Source organism: Hypomesus transpacificus, chromosome 4 (assembly GCF_021917145.1).
Source record: "Hypomesus transpacificus isolate Combined female chromosome 4, fHypTra1, whole genome shotgun sequence".
Lineage (NCBI taxonomy): Eukaryota > Metazoa > Chordata > Actinopteri > Osmeriformes > Osmeridae > Hypomesus > Hypomesus transpacificus.
The window spans coordinates 10,202,043-10,225,082 of NC_061063.1; the positions used below are offsets into that span (position 1 = coordinate 10,202,043).

Genomic DNA, 23,040 nt, shown 5'->3' on the forward strand with positions numbered 1-23,040 from the left:
AGAGTGGCGGGAGAGCCTGTGCTCAGGGAAAGAGGAGAGAGCTGGGGAATGAATGAGCTGTTTCAGGAGTAGCACACCTGATAGACCCAGGACACCTGGGGCTGCAACAGCAGCAGCATCTGGTTCAGGGTCTGTGTGTGTCTGTAGAGGGGAAGCCCGCTAATGTGCTAATAAATACGCTGCTGTTTCACCCCCAAAACCCACACCAGTGTAACATTAAGCCTTAAAGCAGGGTCTATGTGTTTCTGTGTGTGTGTCTGGAAGGGGGATTGTGAAACACCAGTACATCCCCCCTGACACATTTATACCTGCTTTACGTTGAGGAACAGTCTGGTCCTTCCAGACGACTCTGCCCTAGTTATGTCCTGACCGATACAGGCTCTCTGGGCAGCCTCCAGTCTGTCTGCTGGTAGGAAACACCAAATGGTAGGTTACAATCAACACATCTTTGATCAAGTACAGTTTGCAGTTTTTCAGCTGTACCTCAGGACCAACCCAAAAATGTGGATGGTTTCAGCTCAATACATGAAGTTTGAATAGAGATGCAGAGTCTATGTCATTTCCTGGGTTTACCACAATCATTTCCTGTGAAGTCTGTTCAGCCTCTGAAATTACAGCTTCTATATTCCTCTTCTGTAAAGTGGTGCAGATGTCTGACATGTACTCTGCCAGTTCAGAGGGGGAAGAGCCTTCATGTCAGAAACTAGGATTCACCCTTAAATTGTATTCTCTTCACAGCGGTATGCTAATTTTCTACATATGTTGTACCACAATTGCATCTGGATGCATCTGTTTTGCACATCTTGTTGCTGCAAAGTTCCAGTAAACAGGGCCGACCACCTGTTTACCAAATAGCCTTTTTGTCGTTTTTAGAGGTAGAAGGAAGATGGGGGAAATGTGACTTTGCAGTCAAGGTTCTGTTTAGTCCGTTGTAAACTACAGGACATGCGATCAGTTTCAGTGTGCCAGGCTTCAAACAGCTCCAGGACAATATTAGGACAGTATTGCTCCCTAGTGTTCAGAGGCAATAGGTGCCAATACTTGTAATATTATTGTATTTTTTCTGTAACTACTGTAGAACGTGAGTGAAAAAATAAATCCTAACTACAGCCATACTTTACTTCAAATAACAACACATGATCCAAAACCTTCTGAAGACACACTAATAAGAATAGTTAACTGGCCTTAGAGGGATTTAAATGTAGTGCCCCATTGAGTCAGCCAGTGCTAAATTATATTCGTCCACGAAGCCGACTATAATTTAACACTGGCGGACTCAATGGGGAGTGGAGGGGGCAGCGTCTATAAATACATGAATAATCCCTCATGCGTTTATCAGGTCAGAGAGCAGCCGCGTATTCTCCGGAGATAACATTTTGAGAGGAAACTGTTTAAACTGCTCGAAAGGAGGAACAGACCCACGAGCACTACATTTAAATCCCGTTATGGTCCAGGGCGAGGACCAGAGGTCGCAGCCATCTGCCACGCACCAGAAAATCCCCTCAATAGAAGAAGACTGTGCTGTTGTTCCTGGAAAGGGAGCACAAACACACCTGCCAGCACACTGAGACAACATCCTCTCCCAAGAACCACATTCTATTTACCTGTAGTAAACTCCGTAAATAGAGGAGGCTCTTGCGCCCTGACCGGGACAGCAGCAGCAGACGTTCCCTGCCGCTCACACGAGACCCTCTGAGGCCTCAGGGCCGAGCCAGTCTTCTGCGGATCTGTGTGGACTGGATGCAAAGTCACTCTGCCGCCTGTTCACACCTCGTTCACCCCGCACACCTCGTTCACCCTGCATCTCAACGCCTGATTCTCAACAATTACCCAGATCCGAAACAGTCTGCAAAAGGTCATCAGAAACATATTGTGCATGGGTAGTGGGTCTATAGAATGTCCTTTTCACGATCTCTTTAAAACCATGACTCAATCACAACCAGCCTTTTTGATCTTGTGGAAAGTAACACCACCTCTTCATGTTTCACCTGAGAGACTGAATGTCTGAATCACTTCTTCTCAAAGGTGTGAACCTAATCAGAACAGCACACAGCAATGCCTTTTTAAGGAATATATTATAATATGTAAAATATACATATATATAATAATATATCAGGTCCATTGCCAAAACCAAATCAGATTTGAGCTGTAACATGTCAAATGAACAGGATCACAGGTCTTAAACATTCAGGACTGTCATCTAGACAGGTCAGGGCCGGCCCAAGGCAGAAGCCAACTAAGCGGCTGCTTAGCGTGGCTACCAGAGGGCCCCCAGAGGAAATGAAATTACAGTTTAATGTATTATGTAAAAATATATATATTCTTTTTTTTTTTCGGCAACTATAAGCGACTCCGAGGGGCCCCCAAATCAATTTAGCTTAAGGCCCCATAAAGGCTTGGGCCGGCCCTGAGACAGGTACTAACCAAGGCACAGAGAGCAGACATCACAGATCATTCACTCTAGATAACACAATCAGCAACTCCAACTGACAATATGTTGAGGACTTTGTAATACAGAACTCCTGACGGCCTCTGGGTCCTTTATATATGGGGTTTTCATTTCTGTAATTACCATGGCTGACCGCTCGGTCACATTATGTACAGTATTGTGACTACAATTGACACAAATATAATACAAATGTTCTTGCACTTTTGTTCTCACAAATAAAGTTGTGCGGACAACAGTCAATTGTCAGTTAGCTACATATTTTTTTATTCAGTTTCTCTTTTGACGATTTTCATCCACCGTTGAAATTCTGGATTTAGCCTCATATATAAGCCTGCTGTCCCTCTACAACAAATATCTGTCTTTATCTGAGTAGGCCCGGCTAAAAAACAAACATATTCATAGTCATATTAGTGCGCACACACGGAAACAGTCTTAGCAGTCTTAACAGTTCTTACTTAAGTGTGTTGGTGTGTGGAGTCACAGACCTCCAGGTGGCAGCAGCCAGACATCCACACACAGGCCCTCGACCAGCACAGGCCTTGACTATGCTGCTCACAACACAGATGGTGCACAACAAAACACACAGTTATACTTGTACAAGTGGCATGAAGAACACCCCATGATTGAATGGCTTGTCCTTTAAACATCAGCAGCTTTGCTAAGCCTAGTCAGTTAAAAAGTGGTGCAGAGTAAGGGCAGTCAATAAGGTCCTTAGGTAGTGCAGTGTTCAACGGTGGATGCGACAGACATGATAGTAGGGGCGGGGGGCATCCATGGATGGTTCCAAGTGGGTCGGCGTTAGGTGAACAGCAGGGTGAGGAGCACCGGGGGGGGGGGGGGGGGGGGGGGGGGGGGGGGGCCTACGTAGCGCTTTCAGGGCCAGTCCTGAGGCGAGCCGTCTTGGGTCGCTGGCGTGTGCCGGGGGCAGAGACGCGCTCAGTCCTGGCCTCGGAGGGCTGGGCCTCTGCCTGGGGAGAACTTGCATCGCCCACCAGCTCACGCAGGAACTTGAACTTTGACAGAAAGAGCTGCCAGACTACATACCAACCTAAAGGGTCAACATTGAGAGACAAGAAAAGAGAGAGGGGGAGAGAGAGGGGAAGAGAGAGGGGGAGAGAGAGGGAAAGAGAGAGGGGGAGAGAGAGGGGGAGAGAGAGGGGAAGAGAGAGGGGGGAGAGAGAGGGGGAGAGAGAGGGGAGAGAGAGGGGGAGAGAGAGGGGGGAGAGAGGGGGGAGAGAGAGGGGAGAGAGAGGGGGAGAGAAAGGGGAGAGAAAGGGGAGAGAGAGGGGGAGAGAGAGGGGGAGAGACAAAAAAAGAGAGAGGGGGAGAGAGAGGGGAGAGCGAGGGGGAGAGAGAGGGGGAGAGACAAAAAAAGAGAGAGGGGGAGAGAGAGGGGAGAGAGAAACATGATTAGTTAACAATGTGAAAAGTGTATCATAGACAACTGTATCATAACCACAGACTGGGCAGCTGTCACTACAGCCAGGTTGATGTAGTGTGTGTGGTGTGAGAATCTTCAGCTAGAAAATCAACCTCTGTTGGAACTGCGCCCTTCTGGTCCATTATGACCTGCTGTACGCACTGTCTGTCACTTTGGATCAACGCATCTGCTAAATGAATCAAATGTAACATGTTTGTGAAATGTGGGTTTGAAGTCAGATGTGTTGAGATGTGAGAGAAATCAAGGAATTCCTATGTGCTTATTTTAAGGCCTAACTACTGGTAACATCTGGTGTTTACATACTGGTTACACATAATAAAGATTACAGCAGGAACACATGAATAATACTGAATATTATCAGCAAATAATAGCTGATGTACTGATTGCAACTAACATAAGCACAGGAAATCCTTCAACTCTCCCACAGAATGAAAATTTTGAATTTTGTCTCTGGCTCCTCCCTTTGTACTGGACGAAAATAGAGGCTGGTGTTGAAATACAAACCTGTGCTTATTACCAAGCTCTGACTATGATGTTGGTCATTGGTACTACAGTACTACAGTAATCAGTTGATAGGGCTACGTCAGGCGCTACTGTTGATGTGTCCTAACCTGGATTGCGATGTTATAATTTAAAAAAAGTACACACAACTCATCTAGGCCTCTAACGTTGCATTGCAGACTTGAGCTACAGGGAACCTCCGCGTAGTGGCATGTGGGCAACAAGCGGTCCCAGTTGTGTAACCTGGCAGTATCTTGCTATTTTTACGTTCATACACCAGGGAAGTAACTAACTGACATGGAAACTAATATATGATTGACTGCAAATGAATGTTGCTTGTGAGTTAGGTACTAGTCCAACGGGGTCCTTCTTGTCGTTTACTTAGATGGCTACCTACATGCTACTCTCAGAATCGTATTAATTTCAGGATTAGCTAGCCATCAAAATAGCTATTATCACGTCTTTAATCATATCAGCCACTAAAAGTAGCACGTTGTCAACATTATTCCTCGAACTTACCAAACAACATGAAGAGCACTGCGCATACAAGAGTTGCCACAATGACCAGCACTGTGAGACCGACACTCTGCCACATTGTTTTCTTGATTTTGTTGCTTGCTGTTGGTTCCAAAGAAGCTAGGTAGCTAGTTAGCTACTAGCTTAGTTGAAGTTCTATTTTCTTGTTTGCAATTACCGCAAAAGTGGTTTGCAACGACCAAATCATGGACGGATTACCATATGTCTCACAAGATAAAGTATCACTCGTATCTACATAACTGCAGCATGAACAGTTCAGCTAGCTGGCAACATTACACTTGAACAGCTAGCTACCTAGCTAGTGCTACAGCGACAACAACATCTGTCGGTGTCATGACATAGGTAATAGCTTCAATCTGAGGCTGCGTGCAGAGAAAGAGGAAAAGGAAAAGAGCAGCAATTGCTTCTGGGTACCGTAGTCGGTTATCCAAAATATTTTTTTCTAAAATACAAAACTTTTATTTAATAACTTTATTTGTTTTGCTCTTATTTTTATATCTGACATTTTGTAAACGGAACATTCACACAAACCAGTAAGTGTAACGCCTGGTCTCAGGACACAGAAAAACATTTTTCGGCAGATTTTTTTTGTCTAAAGGAGCTTTAAAATAGGCTATCGTTTGTACAAAAAAAAACGTCGTATGCGGTATAGAAATACATGTAGCCTATGCACCATAGAGCTTAATAGAGTTTGTAGACTCACCTGACAGACTAATGCCTGGTTGAAATGTGCACAATTGTGCACACACCTGAGGGGAATCATTTCCTTGAAGGCGTTAGACTCAATCTAGGAAATAGTTTTCCTTCAGGCGTGCAATTAACATTCTTCTCCAAAAACTCACCATATCTTGTTGAATCACACTCAATGGTAGAGATTTTTTGTGTTTGCATAGGTGTGTGGCGGTCTGCCCAGGTTTGGCGGTCTGCCCAGGTTTGGCAGTCTGCCCAGGTTTGGCGGTCTACACAGGTCTGTACTGGTGCTGTGAGTGTACTGTTCATTTATGCAGGTAACATTTTGTAGGTATAACTTATGCCATAAACTGCTGACAGTTAGTTGTGTCCTACTGAACAAATGTTTTTGACAACATCAATAAGAACTATTACATATTTTCCTTACCATCATAAACCAACACAATACTGTGGTTTTGCAGTATATTATTAAACAACACAACAGTGAAACATTTAGTAAAAACTTAGGTTAGACACCACAACTCTACCACACAACCCAAACTGTATTTCTGCACTGACTAAGAAACAAGGCAACCTTTTACCTATTGTAGTACGTGTAGCTGTACTTCAAACCACATGTACTCACCACTAGACAAGTTGTTTAGAATTCCAACCTTGACGAAACCTTTTAAGTGCTTAAAACACATGTTTCATACTTTAATAAAGTTATAAATGAGCCCTTCTGACCCTCAGGGCTTTTACTGTGTCATACCTGACCAGGTAGTGAGCTTTGGAAAGGCACACAGTGCCAATTAAACACCACATTATTAAATATTTCAACAAGGACAACCTTGGTGACCTTTGCTAAGAATTTCAATAATACTAATGACCATAATTACACAACGTTTTCAATAAACATGTAGAAAAGGACACAATTTGCATCAACAATCCACTGCCACAGATTTTACATCTTCATTAAGGCAGTTTTTAAACTAGTTCCTGGTCCAAAAAAAGTTTGGCAAGAAGATTATTTTCAAATTCTGTCGTCTTTAAAGTAGTAATTCTTTCAACTGAAAGAAAGCTGGATTTCTGTAGTTCTCACGGACTCTGTTACAGCAAAAAGACTGCAGGGAGAGGGTCTCAGCTGTTACAGGCCCTGAGACTGCAGGGAGAGGGTCTCAGCTGTTACAGGCCCTGAGACTGCAGGGAGAGGATCTCAGCTGTTACAGGCCCTGAGACTGCAGGGAGAGGGTCTCAGCTGTTACAGGCCCTGAGACTGCAGGGAGGGAGAGGGTCTCAGCTGTTACAGGCCCTGAGACTGCAGGGAGGGAGAGGGTCTCAGCTGTTACAGGCCCTGAGACTGCAGGGAGAGGATCTCAGCTGTTACAGGCCCTGAGACTGCAGGGAGAGGGTCTCAGCTGTTACAGGCCCTGAGACTGCAGGGAGAGGGTCTCAGCTGTTACAGGCCCTGAGACTGCAGGGAGAGGATCTCAGCAGCTAGCTTCTGAGGGTCCATCAACTGAGGGAACATGTCCATGACTCTGTTCACAAGATGTCCGTTAAAAATGGCCAGAAGCTTCTTCTTGACAGCCATCCTGTCCTCCCAGGGGGGGTTAGGGGGTGCCCCCCTGCTTCTCTCCTCCCTGGCAGGACTGGGCTGGCTGTTGTAGGGCGGCCCCCAGGCTGCCTGCTCCCCAACAGAGCCGCCAATGGCTCGGGGGTAGGCACCATTCGGGTCAGACCAATAGGCCTGCTGTGGGGGGGGGTTGAGCTGAAAGTTGTTTGGGTGGCTGTATGTGTGCATGCCACCTGGATACCCGGGGGCCTTGTAAGGGGTGTGCTGAGGGGGACAGTAGGTCACATCTGGGCTGTAGGGAGCAGCAGGTCCCCTGCTTTGGTACGGCTGGATGTGGGGCTGGAACGCTGCACTGCTCCCCAGGCTGACAGGGCAGCTGCAGGCTGGGCTGGTTGGGAAGCGGTAGGGCTGCCTTCCACTGGAACAGGACCGCAGGCTGTGGTAGCTAGCCCCACTGCGCTCGCAGTGCTCCCAGGACACCTGGCTCTCGAAGGAGCCCAGCCCAGAGTCCAGACAGTCCTGGGGGCCACCGGCGTCCAGCTCAGCCTGGGCCTGCGGGCCGGATCTCTCTCTCCTAGAACCAGGTTTCCTGTTGGAGCGATGGTTTCCTTTCACAAGAACCACATTTTCATTGGTGTGGTCTTTCTTGAAGGAGTCTGGACTCTGTTCCAGAGTAACGCCCTCCTCCAGAGACAGCCCAGTGCCCGGCCCAGGCCCTGCAGTCGTCTGCCCAGGGGAGGATACCCTGGCCTTATCTCTCAGCTCGTCAGCCAGAGACCGTCTGGACTGGTTAGCTCGCTCTGGGTGGTAGAATTTACACTTCATACCGTAAGTGCATTTTTTCCCTAGAGGAATAAAAATATGTCAGATTAGCTTGTTTTGCATTCATATCAGATACATCTATTAAAGCTTAGGTGTGGCCAATGCGTATTAGACAAGTATTAGAGATAACATATTGAAATACATATAAATATCTGGAATGTTTTGCATCATACCAATTAATTTGTCTTAAACATCAATTACATCTAAGAATGTTCGGATTGAACAATTTATAAAACAAAATATCAGTGCACTAGATTGATCCATGAAAGGGTTATTTTGTGAATGAGTGTGAGCTCACCATAGGGACACTGCTGTTTCCGTGCCAACACAGGAACTTTCCTGAGGAAGTTGTCCAGAGTAGGCCCATGGCGTCCCAGGGGGTCATCAGGGGGCATGAACCTGCATGAGGAGAGCAGATACTTCCATTCACCATACTGCACACCCAATCTGACCCAGATACAGTGAAGTCATTGACGTTGGGAAGGTAAATGCCGTGACGCCTGATTAACTATCTCTTTGGTTTTCCCTGTTCCTCTTAGCCATGGGAACAAGGAAGTGTTCTCTTGTTCATACTGCACAGGCATCTGTGGCGAATGCAGTTTGTTTTAAAGGGATGGACTGCTTTATGATGGTTAGTAGTTTCTCTGTGTCATTGTATTCAGAGGTTATACATCTGTCGACTATGTGTTTCTGTAAAATGAAGCAGATTATGGAGGGCGTGGCTTTATTTACTTGTCGTTGACGAAGGAGAACATGAGCAGGCGTTCCTCTATAAACTGCTTCCACTCCTGCTTCTCCCCCTGCAGGTCGCGGTACGTGTCGTTGGACACGATGATGCCATTGGAGTCGTAGGCCAGCTTGACGATGAAGCGATCATCGTAGCAGACCACCCGTTTCCCGGCGACGCGCCGCGACGGCGTGAACACCAGGATCTTTTTCCTCTCCAGCTCGCGCAGGATTGATTGATCTACATGCCAAAAACACAAGCAGGGTTACATCTGTCTACCAATCTACATCTCCTACAGGATGTTTGACTTGACTGGCCACAAAGGGGTACAAAAGGATCCATGTGACCTTCAAATACAGTAGTGCTGTCTCAGCTAACACGTGTTACAACTAAATATCTAATAACGATAACAACCCTAACTAACTAACTAACAACATTCACCAGTTGGGATCCCAGATGTGGGATGTTCTGACTACACATAATAAATGTTCTCTTGATATTACAGGAAGTTACAAATATTACAATAAAGTCCCAAAATTGTATCAGCGTAATAAAAGGTGATTAGGTTTTCACAGATTGCTGCTCGGAAGGCAATCTGGTGTGGGGTATTTCCCTCATTGGCCCAGCTGCTGCTAGCTTCTGAACGGGGGTTTCACAGCACATTAAGACTGCAACTCTGCAAAAGCTGATTTGACCACACACTCACAAAACTGATGGCTTCCTGACAAACGCGATAAGACAAAGCCTCACCCCAAATCAACTTTTCACACTAAATATATTTCTACAGTATAATAGCGACCAACAGTATGTGAGCAGTGAAACAGCACACACTAACAAACGCTTGTATAAAAAATGATGTTAGCCATCATTCAGACCAGGAAGTGTATCAAGTCTATGAGGGTGCGGTCCAATGCAGGTGTTTGTGTGGTAAAGCAGGCAGTTAGCAGGAGGAAGCAGGTGTATTCCCCTCAGCCTACCTGTAATGGGGACATCTGGCCTGGGCTGCTCCTTCCTCCATGATGGAACAAACACCTTGATGTCAGAGTGGCCTCTGAACAGGAAGAAGTTAACCGCCAGCTGGATCCCCAGACAAGAGAACACTTCCTTGTTCCCATGGCTAAGAGGAACAGGGAAAACCAAAGAAATAGTTAATCAGGCGTCACGGCATTTACCTTTCCAACGTTGATGACTTCACTGTATCTGGGTCAGATTTGGCGAGGGAGAAATAAGCTTCAGGTAAATCACAGTTTCTGAGGTGGCACTTAGCTCTACATATTGCCACATTTGCGATGCTTATTCTTTACATTATTATAGAAAATCGATTATCGCCGCTTATCCCGATACCAGTAACAGCGTGCCATCCAAAATAGCTCAAATGCTAAGTTTAGCATCTAAGTATTTTTGTAGTTTGTGTATTTAAGTTCATCACAAGTGGCCCTGTCATGACCATCAGTAGCTCTATTGTGAACCGTCAGCCACACAAGACTGTGCTGGGGACCAACATGTTCCATTTCACAATAGGATTTAATGAAAACATTCCTGGTTGCCAGAAGCGACAAGGAATTATTTTAAACATAAGGAGCCGTGAAATGCAGCCTGGCCGGTTACTGTGTAAGTCCTTTGTCCATCAGCACTTCAGTTCCCGCACAGGAAAGAACGAGAGACATTGATTTGCATGTGCTAAGATTTGCATATCTGAGCAGTGACGTCAACACATGCCTGCTCTGGCATGCTTATTCAGCCCAGATGGAAACAAGGCAAACTGTTTGGGTGTGTGTGTGCGTGTAGGTGTGTGTGTGTGTGTGTGTGTGAGTGTGCAAAAAGGTTGAGACAAGCTTCAGGCAGAACAGCTTCATTTCTGACAATGATTTACAACAGCATCAATAGAGCTGTACCAGTTTGGAGCCTTAGAATAACCATCCACCAATAGAGATGACCAGTACAACATCTCCTTTTCCTTCATGTATGAGATGACTTGCATCAAAGATTTGGATACACATATTTTAGCTATGTTTTAATAGCTCAATATGTAATGTATTAAGTACATATGAATGAGCGGACATGCAACGATAAATAGGTTAAACAAGGAGCCCATCTCTGATGCATTATAAATCTATTAAGCTTTGTAGTTTCAAACAGTCTTTCAAACACAAAAACTGATTGTGTAATATGTTCTGCAGCAGGAGAACACAGACTGACATAAGTTACAGATAGGCCTAGAATTTCAAATTAGTACAAAAATGATTTATAACTTTTACTAAAATGTAGACATAGGTTCAAAACAAGGGTATCTTGCTTTAAGTTGATTTAACAACTCAATAGAATCAGAATTTGGTTTATTCGCCATGTTATACAAACACAGAATTTACTGTGGCAGGGAGGTGCAGACACTAAACATGTAGGAATCTTAAATTAAGTAAAAGTACAATACTTCCTAAACTTATCAATAAAATTCCCCATCCATAATTAAAACACATAACGATGACCTTCCTTCGGTCAACCTTTCAAACATCCATTCTCAAGTCAAACTCAAACTACATTCGCCTGAGCGCTCCGTCTGACCTCACCTCATGGCTACGTTGCTGCCGTCTATTACAATAGGTCGTAGGGCATCTCCCTTGTCGCAGGGCTCCTTGTGGCTGGAAGCCGGGCTGGCTGGCTGGCTGCTGGGGGTCTTGGCTGGGCTGTTTGCCTGAGATGGAGGGCCAGTCAGTGTCAGGAGTGGCTCACTCCCGTCTGGGCTGGCTCCGCTCTGTACAAGCTCACCGAGGATCATGTTGATGTCCGGGTTAGCGCCAAGCTTCAGAAGCACTGAGCACACCTGTGCCGGGGAGTAGCCTAGCTTGCGGAAGAGGTCTAGCTGGGCTTCTATAGAGTCTGTCGGGGGCTTTATGTCCGTGGGGGCGTTGGCGAGGCCGTTCTCATTGGGTTTCATTCTCTCTCGGATACAACGGGTGGGGTTCCGGACAGGTAGAGAGGCCCATGGAGCCGTGTTGTCTCTGTGGATGCTGACATCAACATTCATATAACCCTCCTCTGGGAAGCAGCGTCCTGTCTCTCCTGTTAAGGATAAAAACATTGAACTTCCTTTGACTCAGTCCAGGATCGCTGTTTGGCTGGTTTATGAACTAAAAATAAATCAGTACTAATCAAAGTCAACTATCAAATATGTCGTTAGTAAATGTATACTATGTTACTAAATAGTAGTCTTAATTGTTTCTATTTCATTTTCGAATTTAGGTTCTTGTAATAGTGGCTTAAAACGTTACTCCGTAGAATTTATGTGAACATTCAGAAGTCCATGCTACAACTCTGGAAGAGATACGATAAATATCTAAGTAAAGATACATATATTTATTCAATATTTATTAACGCATTATCAGAAAACGACAGCAACGAAGAAAAGACACAATACTTACATGTGCGTGATGTAGCCTGTTGTAGCAGACTTGCCTTGTACTTTAACCAACTGTTAACCTTCCAGACACCACCAAGTTTGCAGCTCTCAATCGATCTGTATTAACTTACTGACTAGCCTGCTTATGCGAAACTACCCACCGGTCGTTGAATCAAACTCTGGCGGCTGGTTGTTCCTGTCTTCTCATACGACTGATAGAAGAATGTTAAAATAAAACTGCACGGGGCAACTCCCTCTCTCACTTGGCCGACCTTATGCATACTGCCTGCCAAGCTGCCACGCCAAAGACTACGGCAACAGTACACAACACTTTCTGACGTCACAGATTTACCTCTAGGTCAGCCTTTCCCAAACCTTTCCCCTTCGCAGCACACTTCCATTGCTCTAATATTTTTGCGACCCCCCCCCCAACACATCCGTTTAGTTACTTCGCGCTTATCAAACATGTTTAACAATACCACGGGAGACAAACAGTTTGCTTTCACTGCTAAATTTAGTTGAGTGATCAAAGAAGACAAAGTGCCCGTCTGCGCCACAGTAGGCTATAAGCACATTCTAAAGAGAGGTAACCTGCACCATTCCTATTGTTCCATATAACATAATGTTAAATAGTTATCAGTTATTTTGGCTTTATGCACACGATCGTGATACGGATTTCCGGGGCAAAAATAGGCCTGGTCTGGAACTTCAGGCGAAGTTAGAAACGTGACTTTTAATAACCAAAACAGGTTATTCCTTAGCCATATTGCGCTCTTATTTACCCTACTATCAGATTGGGCGGCTACTCGTTTTTTTCATCGAGCAGGTCACCCTCCTGTTTCCAGATTTGAGTTAGATACTGAGAAACTAGCAAGCACTCTGACAATCTGATATCATTGAGTTGGGTGAGTTCAGGTTATGTGGGACATCAGGTAAAGTGGGACAGTTATGCATTTTTATGATTTATGTGCAAAACCGACATCCAATCACCAGAGCTGATTTGAACTCTTTATTATGTCTACGGTGCCCACACTGCCAAGCGTATCTATTGGGGTTTCTACAAATATTGTATTCTACGATTTATTTTCATATTTGCTCAATTCTATATTTATAAATGTAAATGTTGTAACTGTAAACCATTCTTTCTTGTTTTTAAACATGACGTTTCAAAATATTTTGAAAGTAGCCTATTACATTTTCAAAAAATGCTAAAGAAAATTATTGCATCTTTTTGAATCCTTTGATATTGAATGTTGTCTGACTTCTGGTCAGGCGCCCCCGATTTCTGGTGCCCCCTGCTTCAGGTTCCCCCTGCTTTAGGTTCCCCCTGCTTTTGGTTCCCCCTGCTTCAGGTTCCCCCTGCTTCAGGTTCCCCCTGCTTTTGGTTCCCCCTGCTTCAGGTTCCCCCTGCTTCAGGTTCCCCCTGCTTTTGGTGCCCCCTGCTTCAGGTGTCCCCTGCTTCAGGTTCCCCCTGCTTTTGGTTCCCCCTGCTTCAGGTTCCCCCTGCTTCAGGTTCCCCCTGCTTTTGGTGCCCCCTGCTTCAGGTTCCCCCTGCTTCAGGTGTCCCCTGCTTCAGGTGCCCCCTGCTTCAGGTGCCCCCTGCTTCAGGTGTCCCCTGCTTCAGGTGTCCCCTGCTTCAGGTTCCCCCTGCTTCAGGTGCCCCCTGCTTCAGGTGTCCCCTGCTTCAGGTTCCCCCTGCTTCAGGTGCCCCCTGCTTCAGGTTCCCCCTGCTTCAGGTTCCCCCTGCTTTTGGTGTCCCCTGCTTCAGGTGCCCCCTGCTTCAGGTTCCCCCTGCTTTTGGTGCCCCCTGCTTCTGGTGTCCCCTGCTTCAGGTGCCCCCTGCTTTTGGTGCCCCCTGCTTCTGGTGTCCCCTGCTTCAGGTGCCCCCTGCTTCAGGTTCCCCCTGCTTTTGGTGCCCCCTGCTTCTGGTGTCCCCTGCTTCAGGTGCCCCCTGCTTCTGGTGCCCGCTGCTTCAGGTGCCCCCTGCTTCAGGTGTCCCCTGCTTCTGCTGCCCGCTGCTTCAGGTGCCCCCTGCTTCAGGTGCCCCCCACTTCAGGTGCCCCCCGCTTCAGGTTCCCCTGCCTCTGGTGCCCCCTGCTTTAGGTGCCCCCTGCTTCAGGTGCTTTAGGTTGATTAGATAAAAAAATTCACAACACATTATATACATATATACATACGGGGAGGGCCAGAGTGTTATTTATGTAGTTTTATTTGTACATATACAACTAAAACATGTCTTATTCAAAATTTGCTTCTTGATTAAGAACTTTCATTTTATTTTGTTATGCTTTTTATGACAAGGCTTCTTTTTTGGTTTTGCTGGAGGTGCAGGTTCTACTAGAGTGGGTTGAGGTTCCGGTTCAGGTCCCGGTTCTGGTTCTGGTTCAAGTACCGGTTCAGGGTCTGGTTCTGGTTGAGGTTCAGGTCCCGGTTCTGGTTCAGGTTCCGGTTCAGGTCCCGGTTCCGGTTCGGGTTGAGGTTCGGGGTCAGGTTCAGGTTGAGGTTCTGGTTCTGGTTGGGGTTCAGGTTGGGGTTCAGGTTGGGGTTCAGGTTCAGGTTCAGGTTCAGGTTGGGGTTCAGGTTGGGGTTGAGGTTCGGGGTCAGGTTCAGGTTCCGGTTCAGGTCCCGGTTCCGGTTCGGGTTGAGGTTCGGGGTCAGGTTCAGGTTGAGGTTCTGGTTCTGGTTCTGGTTGGGGTTCAGGTTGGGGTTCAGGTTGGGGTTCAGGTTCAGGTTCAGGTTCAGGTTCAGGTTGGGGTTCAGGTTGGGGTTGAGGTTCGGGGTCAGGTTCAGGTTCCGGTTCAGGTCCCGGTTCCGGTTCGGGTTGAGGTTCGGGGTCAGGTTCAGGTTGAGGTTCTGGTTCTGGTTCTGGTTGGGGTTCAGGTTGGGGTTCAGGTTGGGGTTCAGGTTCAGGTTCAGGTTGGGGTTCAGGTTGGGGTTGAGGTTCGGGGTCAGGTTCCGGTTCAGGTCCCGGTTCCGGTTCGGGTTGAGGTTCGGGGTCAGGTTCAGGTTGAGGTTCTGGTTCTGGTTCTGGTTGGGGTTCAGGTTGGGGTTCAGGTTGGGGTTCAGGTTCAGGTTCAGGTTGGGGTTCAGGTTGGGGTTGAGGTTCGGGGTCAGGTTCAGGTTCCGGTTCAGGTCCCGGTTCCGGTTCGGGTTGAGGTTCGGGGTCAGGTTCAGGTTGAGGTTCTGGTTCTGGTTGGGGTTCAGGTTGGGGTTCAGGTTGGGGTTCAGGTTCAGGTTCAGGTTCAGGTTGGGGTTCAGGTTGGGGTTGAGGTTCGGGGTCAGGTTCAGGTTCAGGTTCCGGTTCAGGTCCCGGTTCCGGTTCGGGTTGAGGTTCGGGGTCAGGTTCAGGTTGAGGTTCTGGTTCTGGTTCCGGTTGGGGTTCAGGTTGGGGTTCAGGTTCAGGTTCAGGTTCAGGTTGGGGTTGAGGCTCAGGTTCGGGTCCCGGTTCTGGTTGAGGTTCCAGTTCAGGCTCTGCGGGCTCTAAAGAGTCTTTATTTTCTGTCCTGTGGCACAAGCAAGGCTTTGTATCAATAATATTCCTGATCAGTTCAGAACTGGGGAAGTCCATACTGACCACTCCTAGGCAGGCAGGTTTTTCAGATCCTTTTTTGCGCTCCATGATGAGAGTATTCAGCTGGTTGTTTACCTCTTTGGCTACCGATTTAGGGCCTTTGAAAAAAGCACTGGCTGTTGATTCGGTCAGTACTAAAGTGTGTGAACAGATTTCCCCTGCTTCCTCCAAATGTTTTTTAATCTTTTTCATCTTGTTAGGTATGTTTTTGAACTTATTATCACCTTTAAAATATGTATTGTGGTTAAGAGTTCCGACATTGAAATTATTGCTCTGTATGAACACAATCTTCCCTCTTACCTCCCCAATCTGGGGGACTATTGTTTTTGTCCATAATTTATCTTTAAATTCTTCAAGCAATTTCTTAACCAATTTACCAGTTGTCTTCTGAAAGAAGCCTTCTATAGTGACCCTAAAAAGCACTGTCTCACTGCTATTTTCATCCAAGAAGGCTCTTGTGGTTTCCAAGGCATCGCGGAACTTTTGGTGTTTTATGTGACCATCCCTGACATCCACAGTTTGCTGGATTTTAATCCAGCTCCCCACATGAATATCGAAGTATCGCAGACCTGCTTTCAGTTGTTTTTCCATGGATAAAGTTTGACATTGTATGAGTGGCCCACCATAACGAGTTAGACTTTCGTGAGTTCCTGGTATTGAAATGGCAGAGAGGAGTGTGGCATCAGGTACAGATGTCATCCAACTCACCTGAAAGGACTTCTCATCAACTGTTGGACTGTCACTAAAGCCTGACCCAAAAACGGAATATGATGTTAAAATTCTGAAAAGAAAGATGACCACATCATTTTAAAACGTACAAGAATAACATGTAATCATGGAGTTTGAAAACTGTGGAGAAATGATCAAGAATAGTTATTGAAGTAAATGTCATACTTACAGGCATATTGAAAAAAGGTACACAGAGACCGTCCAGGTCAGTTTATTTCCAGTAGAACCCATTGGGGAAACAGGCTAACAGTTCCTTTACTGTAAAGAGCACATACTCTCCATAAAAAAAACATGAGCACACAAACCTAACCAACCCTGTTTAATATTATCCAGTTTAATACGTTTATGTGTGAATAATGTTTTAGGGATTCAAATTTGTGTTTCAAAGTTATGTGATTATCAATGGTTTTCAGAAGCCAACACACAAAAGTAAACTACACATGAAGTAGTCAGATATTAGATTGTTTTCAATCATTTTCCTTACTTGTATATGCATCCAATTGTCCTTTTGGTCCAAGACCTCACACTGAACTGCAATACTTTCTATGTTGCAGTAGTATCTTGTAGAGTTAACCGCAACTGGAATGTCAGTTTGCAAAAGTACACACACGGCAGATTGTCCTTCATTTGTATAATTTCACTTGTCCGACTGAAGCAGAAGATACAACTGCTGAGTGTAAACTGGACAATGGAAATACACCACATTTTCATTCGACAACCAGCTCAAAAAGTTACTAAGTGCAAAGTAATTGATGTAGATGTGAAGCATTTAGATGAATTCAGAATACATTGGTCCACAAACCATTTAGTACAATAGGTTAATTTGATGATTTACTTACAGGTATCTACAGTACATTATATGTCATGAAAACATATTTGAAGCATAAGTAACTTAGTAAGTAGTCTCAGTGGATTAACCACCCTAAATTTAGCCGTGTTAAAGTTCATTTATCATATCAAAAGTTAATTAGCCAGCTCTATTCTGTTCATGTTACAGAATGCAGTGGAGAAAGTTCTGCCGCTTGTGATTGGCTGTACTATGCCATAGCATGTGACGTCCAGACGAATCAGATTGTTGCATGCCGTAGGCCTACCTGTTGAACGCTGAAGACGAGCTCAGAACAGCAAGAAGGAAAAAAGAAATTACAATTTAAACAATTTACAACCTGTAACTGTCACAGATGACCATTTATGTATTTGGTACTTATGAGTGAAACAAGAATGATAGCAACTGGCTTTGTCAGTAGCCGGCGAACCTTGTAGTTAAGCCAATTAGTTGTTGCCATCTCATTTCAACACCTGTTGGTTAGCAAAGCTACCTAGCTGGTTAGCTAATCCAGCCTTAGACCTTTAAAATGTCTATGAAGACACTTCCTCTGCTTTTCATCAATCTCGGTGGAGAAATGCTCTATATTCTTGACCAACGCCTACGCGCACAAAACACAAGTGATGATAACACACACAAAGGTAATCTAACTAGCTCACATGACAGACAGCAGCTATACGTAGCAAGCTAATAATAGAGACTAGTAGTGCTGCAGCTGACACTGCTAAGGACAGGTAGTGGGTTATTAGCCACTTGACAACTAAATCATCTTCTATCTATTTTTTTTCTCTATCTTTGACAAACCACTGGGTTGAAGGCGTGTGGTCAGAGGACGACCGAAAAAGAGGTATCATGTGTGTAGATACAGTGTGTAAATATAACTATCGAGGCCATACATGTATATATAAGCAGACCTTCGTATTATGAGATCCTAATGAGTTATTTCATATTTCTTAAATTTTCTTTAGAAGTATATAAGCAACGGGATAATAGAAGTTGCTTTGAGTTAAAAATGTGTTTCTGCTACACATGCTCAAGTCCAGCATAAACTCTCTTCACTATGGTATGCTATCGGGGCCATTTTCCATCAAGATCATATTTTTCTTCTTTCTCTACCCTTTTACACCCTCAGTTATTAATGACATCATTAGCACCATGTTTAATAAAGGATTTATGGAGGAACTTCTCATGCCTCAGGAGGTCTACTCTCACAGGGCTTTGAGAACTGTGCTAACACGGCTAGCCCACGCTTCCATTATGAGGCTCAACCCAGCCAGCATGGACAGGGTACGCAGTAGTCTATAGACTGGTCCTCTAACCACCGTATAGACTGGTCCTCTAACCACCGTATAGACTAGTCTTCTAACCACTGTATAGACTAGTCCTCTAACCACCGTATAGACTGGTCCTCTAACCACCGTATAGACTGGTCCTCTAACCACCGTATAGACTAGTCCTCTAACCACCGGATAGACTAGTCCTCTAACCACCATATAGACTGGTCCTCTAACCACCGGATAGACTAGTCCTCTAACCACCATATAGACTGGTCCTCTAACCACCGTATAGACTGGTCCTCTAACCACCGTATCCACCATATAGACTGGTCCTCTAACCACCGTATAGACTGGTCCTCTAACCACCGTATAGACTGGTCCTCTAACCACCGTATAGACTGGTCCTCTAGTTCCATTAGAAGGGCACCCTTGTAATGTGTACCAGCACTGAGCACTCGGCCAGTTTGAACACAGACCAGTGTTTCAGTGTTTAGTGTTTGGTTAGTGTGCACAAGGAAGTCACATCAGAGTGTCTGATGAGGTAAGACACAAGGCTGCTGCTGTGTGTACTACCTAGACCTGCATCAAGTAACTCCATGACTAAAAGAAGGACCTGGTTGCAGTTTGAGTAAAACAAATTTACTCAAACTTAAAGTTTAGTGCAGGAGTGCCAGTGTTGTTGGACATGAGTGCCAGGGTTGTTGTGTCTAGAAGCTATGACGTTCAGCTTGTCATTGTTACTGTCACCATGGATACCTGTGCCTTGCGTGGTTCCCCATCCAGCTTTACGAGTTGATGGTGATGGCTTTCAAGTACCAGATACTGCTCTGCCCTCGACCCAGAGACCTGCTGCTTATTTCATACAACCACATGGACGCTTTGAGAGAGTTTGTGAAAGACACCCCTATCATTGCAAACCAAGTGGACGAGACACATCGAAAGATCATCGAGGTAGTTAACAAGGACACAGTTATGGCAGGAAAAGGTTTAAAGAAAGTGACTTACTGTATGATGGTGTCCTTCAGCATTCAGCTTCGAACTCTTAATTCTAACTTGTTATTACAGGTGTACACCCCGCTGTCTGAGAGTGAATTTCAACTCCTCAGGCAAACACTGCTCATATTCTTTCAAGACATGCATGTCCGTGTAAGTGTTTGTTGAATGGGAAAACTCAAATGTTTTGTGTCTGTATGAATATGAATTATGTAACAATATTCTTTCTGCAGGTGTCACTTTTCCTCAATAATAAAGTGCAGAATCCCAACGGACACTTTGCCCTCCCGCCCAGCGGCCCGGTGCCCCAGGGGTCAGAGGTCCCAGGGGTCATCAGGTAGTCCTCTTCCTGACAGTTACACAACATCTGTTGCAGGAAGTGTGAAAGATGTTTCAACTGTCAGTTAGAAAATCAGCTTTGACATGATTTCCTGAAGAGAGTACAGCCCTTCCTGGGTGTAGAGGAAGTAACACGCAGAACTAGCTGTTCAAGCATGGTTGATCTGTTCTATCTCGCCCTCTGTCACAGGGTGTTTAACAGCAGAGGGAAAGAGATGAGACGATGGAAATTCCCTACGGGTGGCAGTTACACAAATCCCCCACAAGAGGGCTCTTTTGAGCTTTTTGGAAATAGAGTCATCAGACTTGGAACCAATATGTAAGTACTTCATCACAGCATCGCAATAACAAACAGTCAAACATTTTTTATGTGAATATCCCCCAAGTGTAAAACCGTGATCAGAATTAGTTAATTAATGGTAATCCAGTTTCTATAGTTACATGGTTTCCAGTGTGTAAAACGTAGTGAACCACAGAATCCAAACATTGAAATGGAAATCACATGTGAAAACTGGAAACATTCAGATACTACAGGAACCAAGGAGAGAGAGAAGCAGATTCCATCAGGCTGTTTGAGTGTGTATCTCCGTGTTGTGTTCTCAGGTACAGCGTGACCCAGCCAGATGCGACTCCCACATCCAAGAGCTCCTCTCTGAAGGTACAACTCTGATGAAGTCAGCATGCTGTACATTCTTAGTCCCTTTCACCACTTACTGCACAACACCCCAGTGATTCCAGTCATCTACCCTCAGGTTGAACAATGTACAATTGGCACACTGTAATGTACTGTGTCACACAATAATATACGGAGTCCCTAACTGGGTGTGGTTACGCTGTCGTGCTACAGGACAGCTCGGCCCCAAACCCCCTGGCCCAGGAGGAGCTGAACTTGCTGGCCCATCTGATGGGAGGGATGGAGGTGGAGAGTCTGGTTCCCTCTGAGATCTCCTTTCGGGTCAACCTGTTCTCCTCCGACCAGGAAGAGGAGCAGGCGTGAGTGAGACCTCACCTGGGGGCGTTTAGTCCTCCTGTCTGAGTCATGCTGCATGTTGGTACACGCTTGGGTGAGTCATGCTGCACGTTGGTACACGCTTGGGATCACTCAACATGTTTCCTTTTGACAGCTCAGCTTCGGGAGAGGGCGTGGACTCGTTATTTGAAGTGATTCGTATTCAAGCAACCCAGGTAGGATTCCCTGTGCTTCTTTGGGACTGTGGATGTGGTGGATGTGCGTGGGCCCAGCGGGGTACAGCTGTGTTGGTAGTCCTTGTCCTCCTGGATGTGTTTCAGGACGTACAGACCAACACAGAGCTGGCTCGGATAGCAGAAGAGTTTGCAGAAGAGGGCAGCCAATCAGAGGGCCCCAGCAGTAAAGGAGATGACCTGCTCGCCATGATGGATGAACTGTGACTCCTGTGGAGCTGTTTCATCAGTGTTGTAACTTGGACAGGGTCATGGCCACTCACATCTGCCCAGAGAGGGATGGAGGTATGAGAGTACTGTGGTCAGTCTGATCAAGGATGGTCTTATCAGGCTCCTGATTGGGTAATTCTGGCACTGCCATGTCAAGATGCAACTTCTTGGCAATTAAATCACCTGATGATCAACCTGCATGTCATCCATCCTGGTGCTGTCTCTAGTGTGTAAATAGGAGTTCGATTTCATTAGAATTTACAGGCATTTTATTGTTTTCCATAGAAGATTATGAGCATTATATTTTAATGGTTATTGCACTTTCCATCATAACCGTACACATATTTATAACAATCAATAAATATTTGTAAATGTAAAGTTTGTGGCATAACGTTTGATCATTTTGTCAAATAAACAAAAGCTGTTGAAGCTAGCAAATCTTTTTTCTGTTTTATTTTTTACTTACGATAGCATGAATAACTGTTCAAAGGCGGAGACTTGGGTCCAGCAGACCTCGTGAGACACTAGGGGGCAGTAGCGGTGCACACATAAGACGTCATCAGAGTGCACCACGCCGGCAGGTTTCAATCCCGTGTTGACAAACGTGAACCTCTGAAGAATGTTTCAAACTCAAGCAAAGAAATGCATCTGAACTAATGTGAGTTTCGTAAGACACGTCCATTTCATGTAATAACTGACAATGTTAGTGATTTCATTTTAAACATTCAGGCTGACAAGTGACAAGCAAAATTAGCTAGCAGACTGGTTGTACTTGTCAGATAAAGCGCTGCTACTGTGGCTGTTCGCTCTATCAGCAATATTTGTCTGGATGTACTTGTAAAAACACTTATTTAGGCTACGCTTGTGGAGAGGTTAAAGAGAGAGATTTAGTTATAAATGATGTTCGTGTTCAAATGCTACCCTTTTTAATCCTAATTATTTACGTCGATGGCATAGCCATTTTCAGTGGCTGTATCTTATAAAATTTGAAACCAATGGAGGTTACCCATTCCATCCGCGAGCGCACCATCACAGAGAACAGCCTGGTGATTCTCCTCCAGGGTCTCCACGGACACGTCACTACGGTGGATCTGAGGGACGAGAGCACTGCCCGGGGACGGGTCATAAACGTGGACGCCTTTATGAACGTCCGCTTGGAAGAGGTACTTTACCGGGATCGCCGTGGGAGGCAGAGTCAGTTGGCGGACCTTTTCGTCACGGGCCGGAACATCCGCTACGTACATATACCGGACGACGTGAACATTGTGGAAACCATACAGGCGCAGCTGGCACGCATACACCGTGTTCGCAACTTTGTGGGGGAGAAAGGAGGGAGAAAGGAGTATGCCAAGACTAAGAAGTAACTTGATTGCTCAGTGAACTGTCCAGCAATGTGCTGTAAGGCAATACTTGTTTTTTGTAGCTTTAAGACTAAGGTATTTAGGGAAAAGTTCAGTTAGACTGTTAAATGTTGCAAAACAGAAACGGGGACAAGTTATTCTTTTTGAGTTGCCTTCAAGATATAGAGAACTGCATTCATATTTACAATAAAGCTTTTTATTTTGTAACTTTTTGTGTGTGTTGTGAATAGATGAGCAGGGGCCTACAAATTGTCGACTAGAGATGAGCTGTTCCCTCTCTCTCTCCCATGTAGAGAGAGACAAGCTGTTCCCTCTGTCTCTCCCCCATCTCCCTCTCTAGAGACACAAACTCTGTCCTCTCTCCCGCCCTCTCTCTCCCCATATTATAGATGTGTGTTTGTGTGTGAACAAT

At 45.4% G+C, this 23,040-nt stretch overlaps 5 protein-coding genes and 1 long non-coding RNA gene across 13 annotated transcripts; 2 read left to right on the forward strand and 4 right to left on the reverse strand.

The window, feature by feature from the left end:
- Positions 1-2,689: 2,689 nt before the first annotated feature.
- smim13 (small integral membrane protein 13) lies at positions 2,690-5,298 on the reverse strand. The gene is made up of 2 exons (XM_047018939.1): positions 4,911-5,298; positions 2,690-3,497 (listed from the first exon to the last, which is right to left on the reverse strand). The coding sequence occupies exons 1-2, from the start codon at positions 4,984-4,986 to the stop codon at positions 3,310-3,312; spliced, it is 264 nt and encodes an 87-aa protein (XP_046874895.1). The 5' UTR covers positions 4,987-5,298; the 3' UTR covers positions 2,690-3,309.
- A 484-nt stretch (positions 5,299-5,782) lies between these two features.
- On the reverse strand, positions 5,783-12,497 carry zc3h12ab (zinc finger CCCH-type containing 12Ab). Its single transcript, XM_047018929.1, has 7 exons — positions 12,142-12,497; positions 11,290-11,782; positions 9,700-9,839; positions 8,728-8,962; positions 8,294-8,394; positions 7,066-8,018; positions 5,783-7,027 (listed from the first exon to the last, which is right to left on the reverse strand). The coding sequence occupies exons 2-7, from the start codon at positions 11,745-11,747 to the stop codon at positions 7,019-7,021; spliced, it is 1,896 nt and encodes a 631-aa protein (XP_046874885.1). The 5' UTR covers positions 11,748-11,782; positions 12,142-12,497; the 3' UTR covers positions 5,783-7,018.
- On the forward strand, positions 9,849-21,668 carry oscp1a (organic solute carrier partner 1a). Of its 6 annotated transcripts, XM_047018931.1 has the most exons (11): positions 17,507-17,886; positions 18,063-18,092; positions 18,378-18,532; positions 19,306-19,473; positions 19,588-19,668; positions 19,749-19,852; positions 20,045-20,173; positions 20,458-20,512; positions 20,702-20,847; positions 20,979-21,039; positions 21,145-21,668. In XM_047018931.1, the coding sequence occupies exons 1-11, from the start codon at positions 17,775-17,777 to the stop codon at positions 21,262-21,264; spliced, it is 1,161 nt and encodes a 386-aa protein (XP_046874887.1). In that variant the 5' UTR covers positions 17,507-17,774; the 3' UTR covers positions 21,265-21,668. The 6 variants fall into 6 exon arrangements, with proteins under 6 accessions (XP_046874888.1, XP_046874887.1, XP_046874886.1 ...); XM_047018930.1 differs by having other exon boundaries at positions 20,979-21,668; XM_047018936.1 differs by lacking the exon at positions 18,063-18,092 and having other exon boundaries at positions 20,666-20,847.
- On the reverse strand, positions 14,318-16,983 carry LOC124466944 (vegetative cell wall protein gp1-like). Of its 2 annotated transcripts, none has more exons than XM_047018927.1 (3): positions 16,904-16,983; positions 16,589-16,677; positions 14,318-16,471 (listed from the first exon to the last, which is right to left on the reverse strand). In XM_047018927.1, the coding sequence occupies exons 2-3, from the start codon at positions 16,648-16,650 to the stop codon at positions 14,389-14,391; spliced, it is 2,145 nt and encodes a 714-aa protein (XP_046874883.1). In that variant the 5' UTR covers positions 16,651-16,677; positions 16,904-16,983; the 3' UTR covers positions 14,318-14,388. The 2 variants fall into 2 exon arrangements, with proteins under 2 accessions (XP_046874883.1, XP_046874884.1); XM_047018928.1 differs by lacking the exon at positions 16,904-16,983 and having other exon boundaries at positions 14,318-15,622; positions 16,399-16,439.
- LOC124466950 lies at positions 20,991-22,371 on the reverse strand. The gene is made up of 3 exons (XR_006956019.1): positions 22,274-22,371; positions 21,734-21,791; positions 20,991-21,490 (listed from the first exon to the last, which is right to left on the reverse strand). It is a non-coding gene; the product is annotated as an uncharacterized LOC124466950 (long non-coding RNA).
- On the forward strand, positions 21,812-22,835 carry lsm10 (LSM10, U7 small nuclear RNA associated). 2 transcript variants are annotated; one of them, XM_047018937.1, is made up of 2 exons: positions 21,812-21,925; positions 22,225-22,835. In XM_047018937.1, the coding sequence occupies exon 2, from the start codon at positions 22,263-22,265 to the stop codon at positions 22,629-22,631; it is 369 nt and encodes a 122-aa protein (XP_046874893.1). In that variant the 5' UTR covers positions 21,812-21,925; positions 22,225-22,262; the 3' UTR covers positions 22,632-22,835. The 2 variants fall into 2 exon arrangements, with proteins under 2 accessions (XP_046874893.1, XP_046874894.1); XM_047018938.1 differs by having other exon boundaries at positions 21,835-21,925; positions 22,235-22,835.
- The last annotated feature ends 205 nt before the right edge of the window (positions 22,836-23,040 follow it).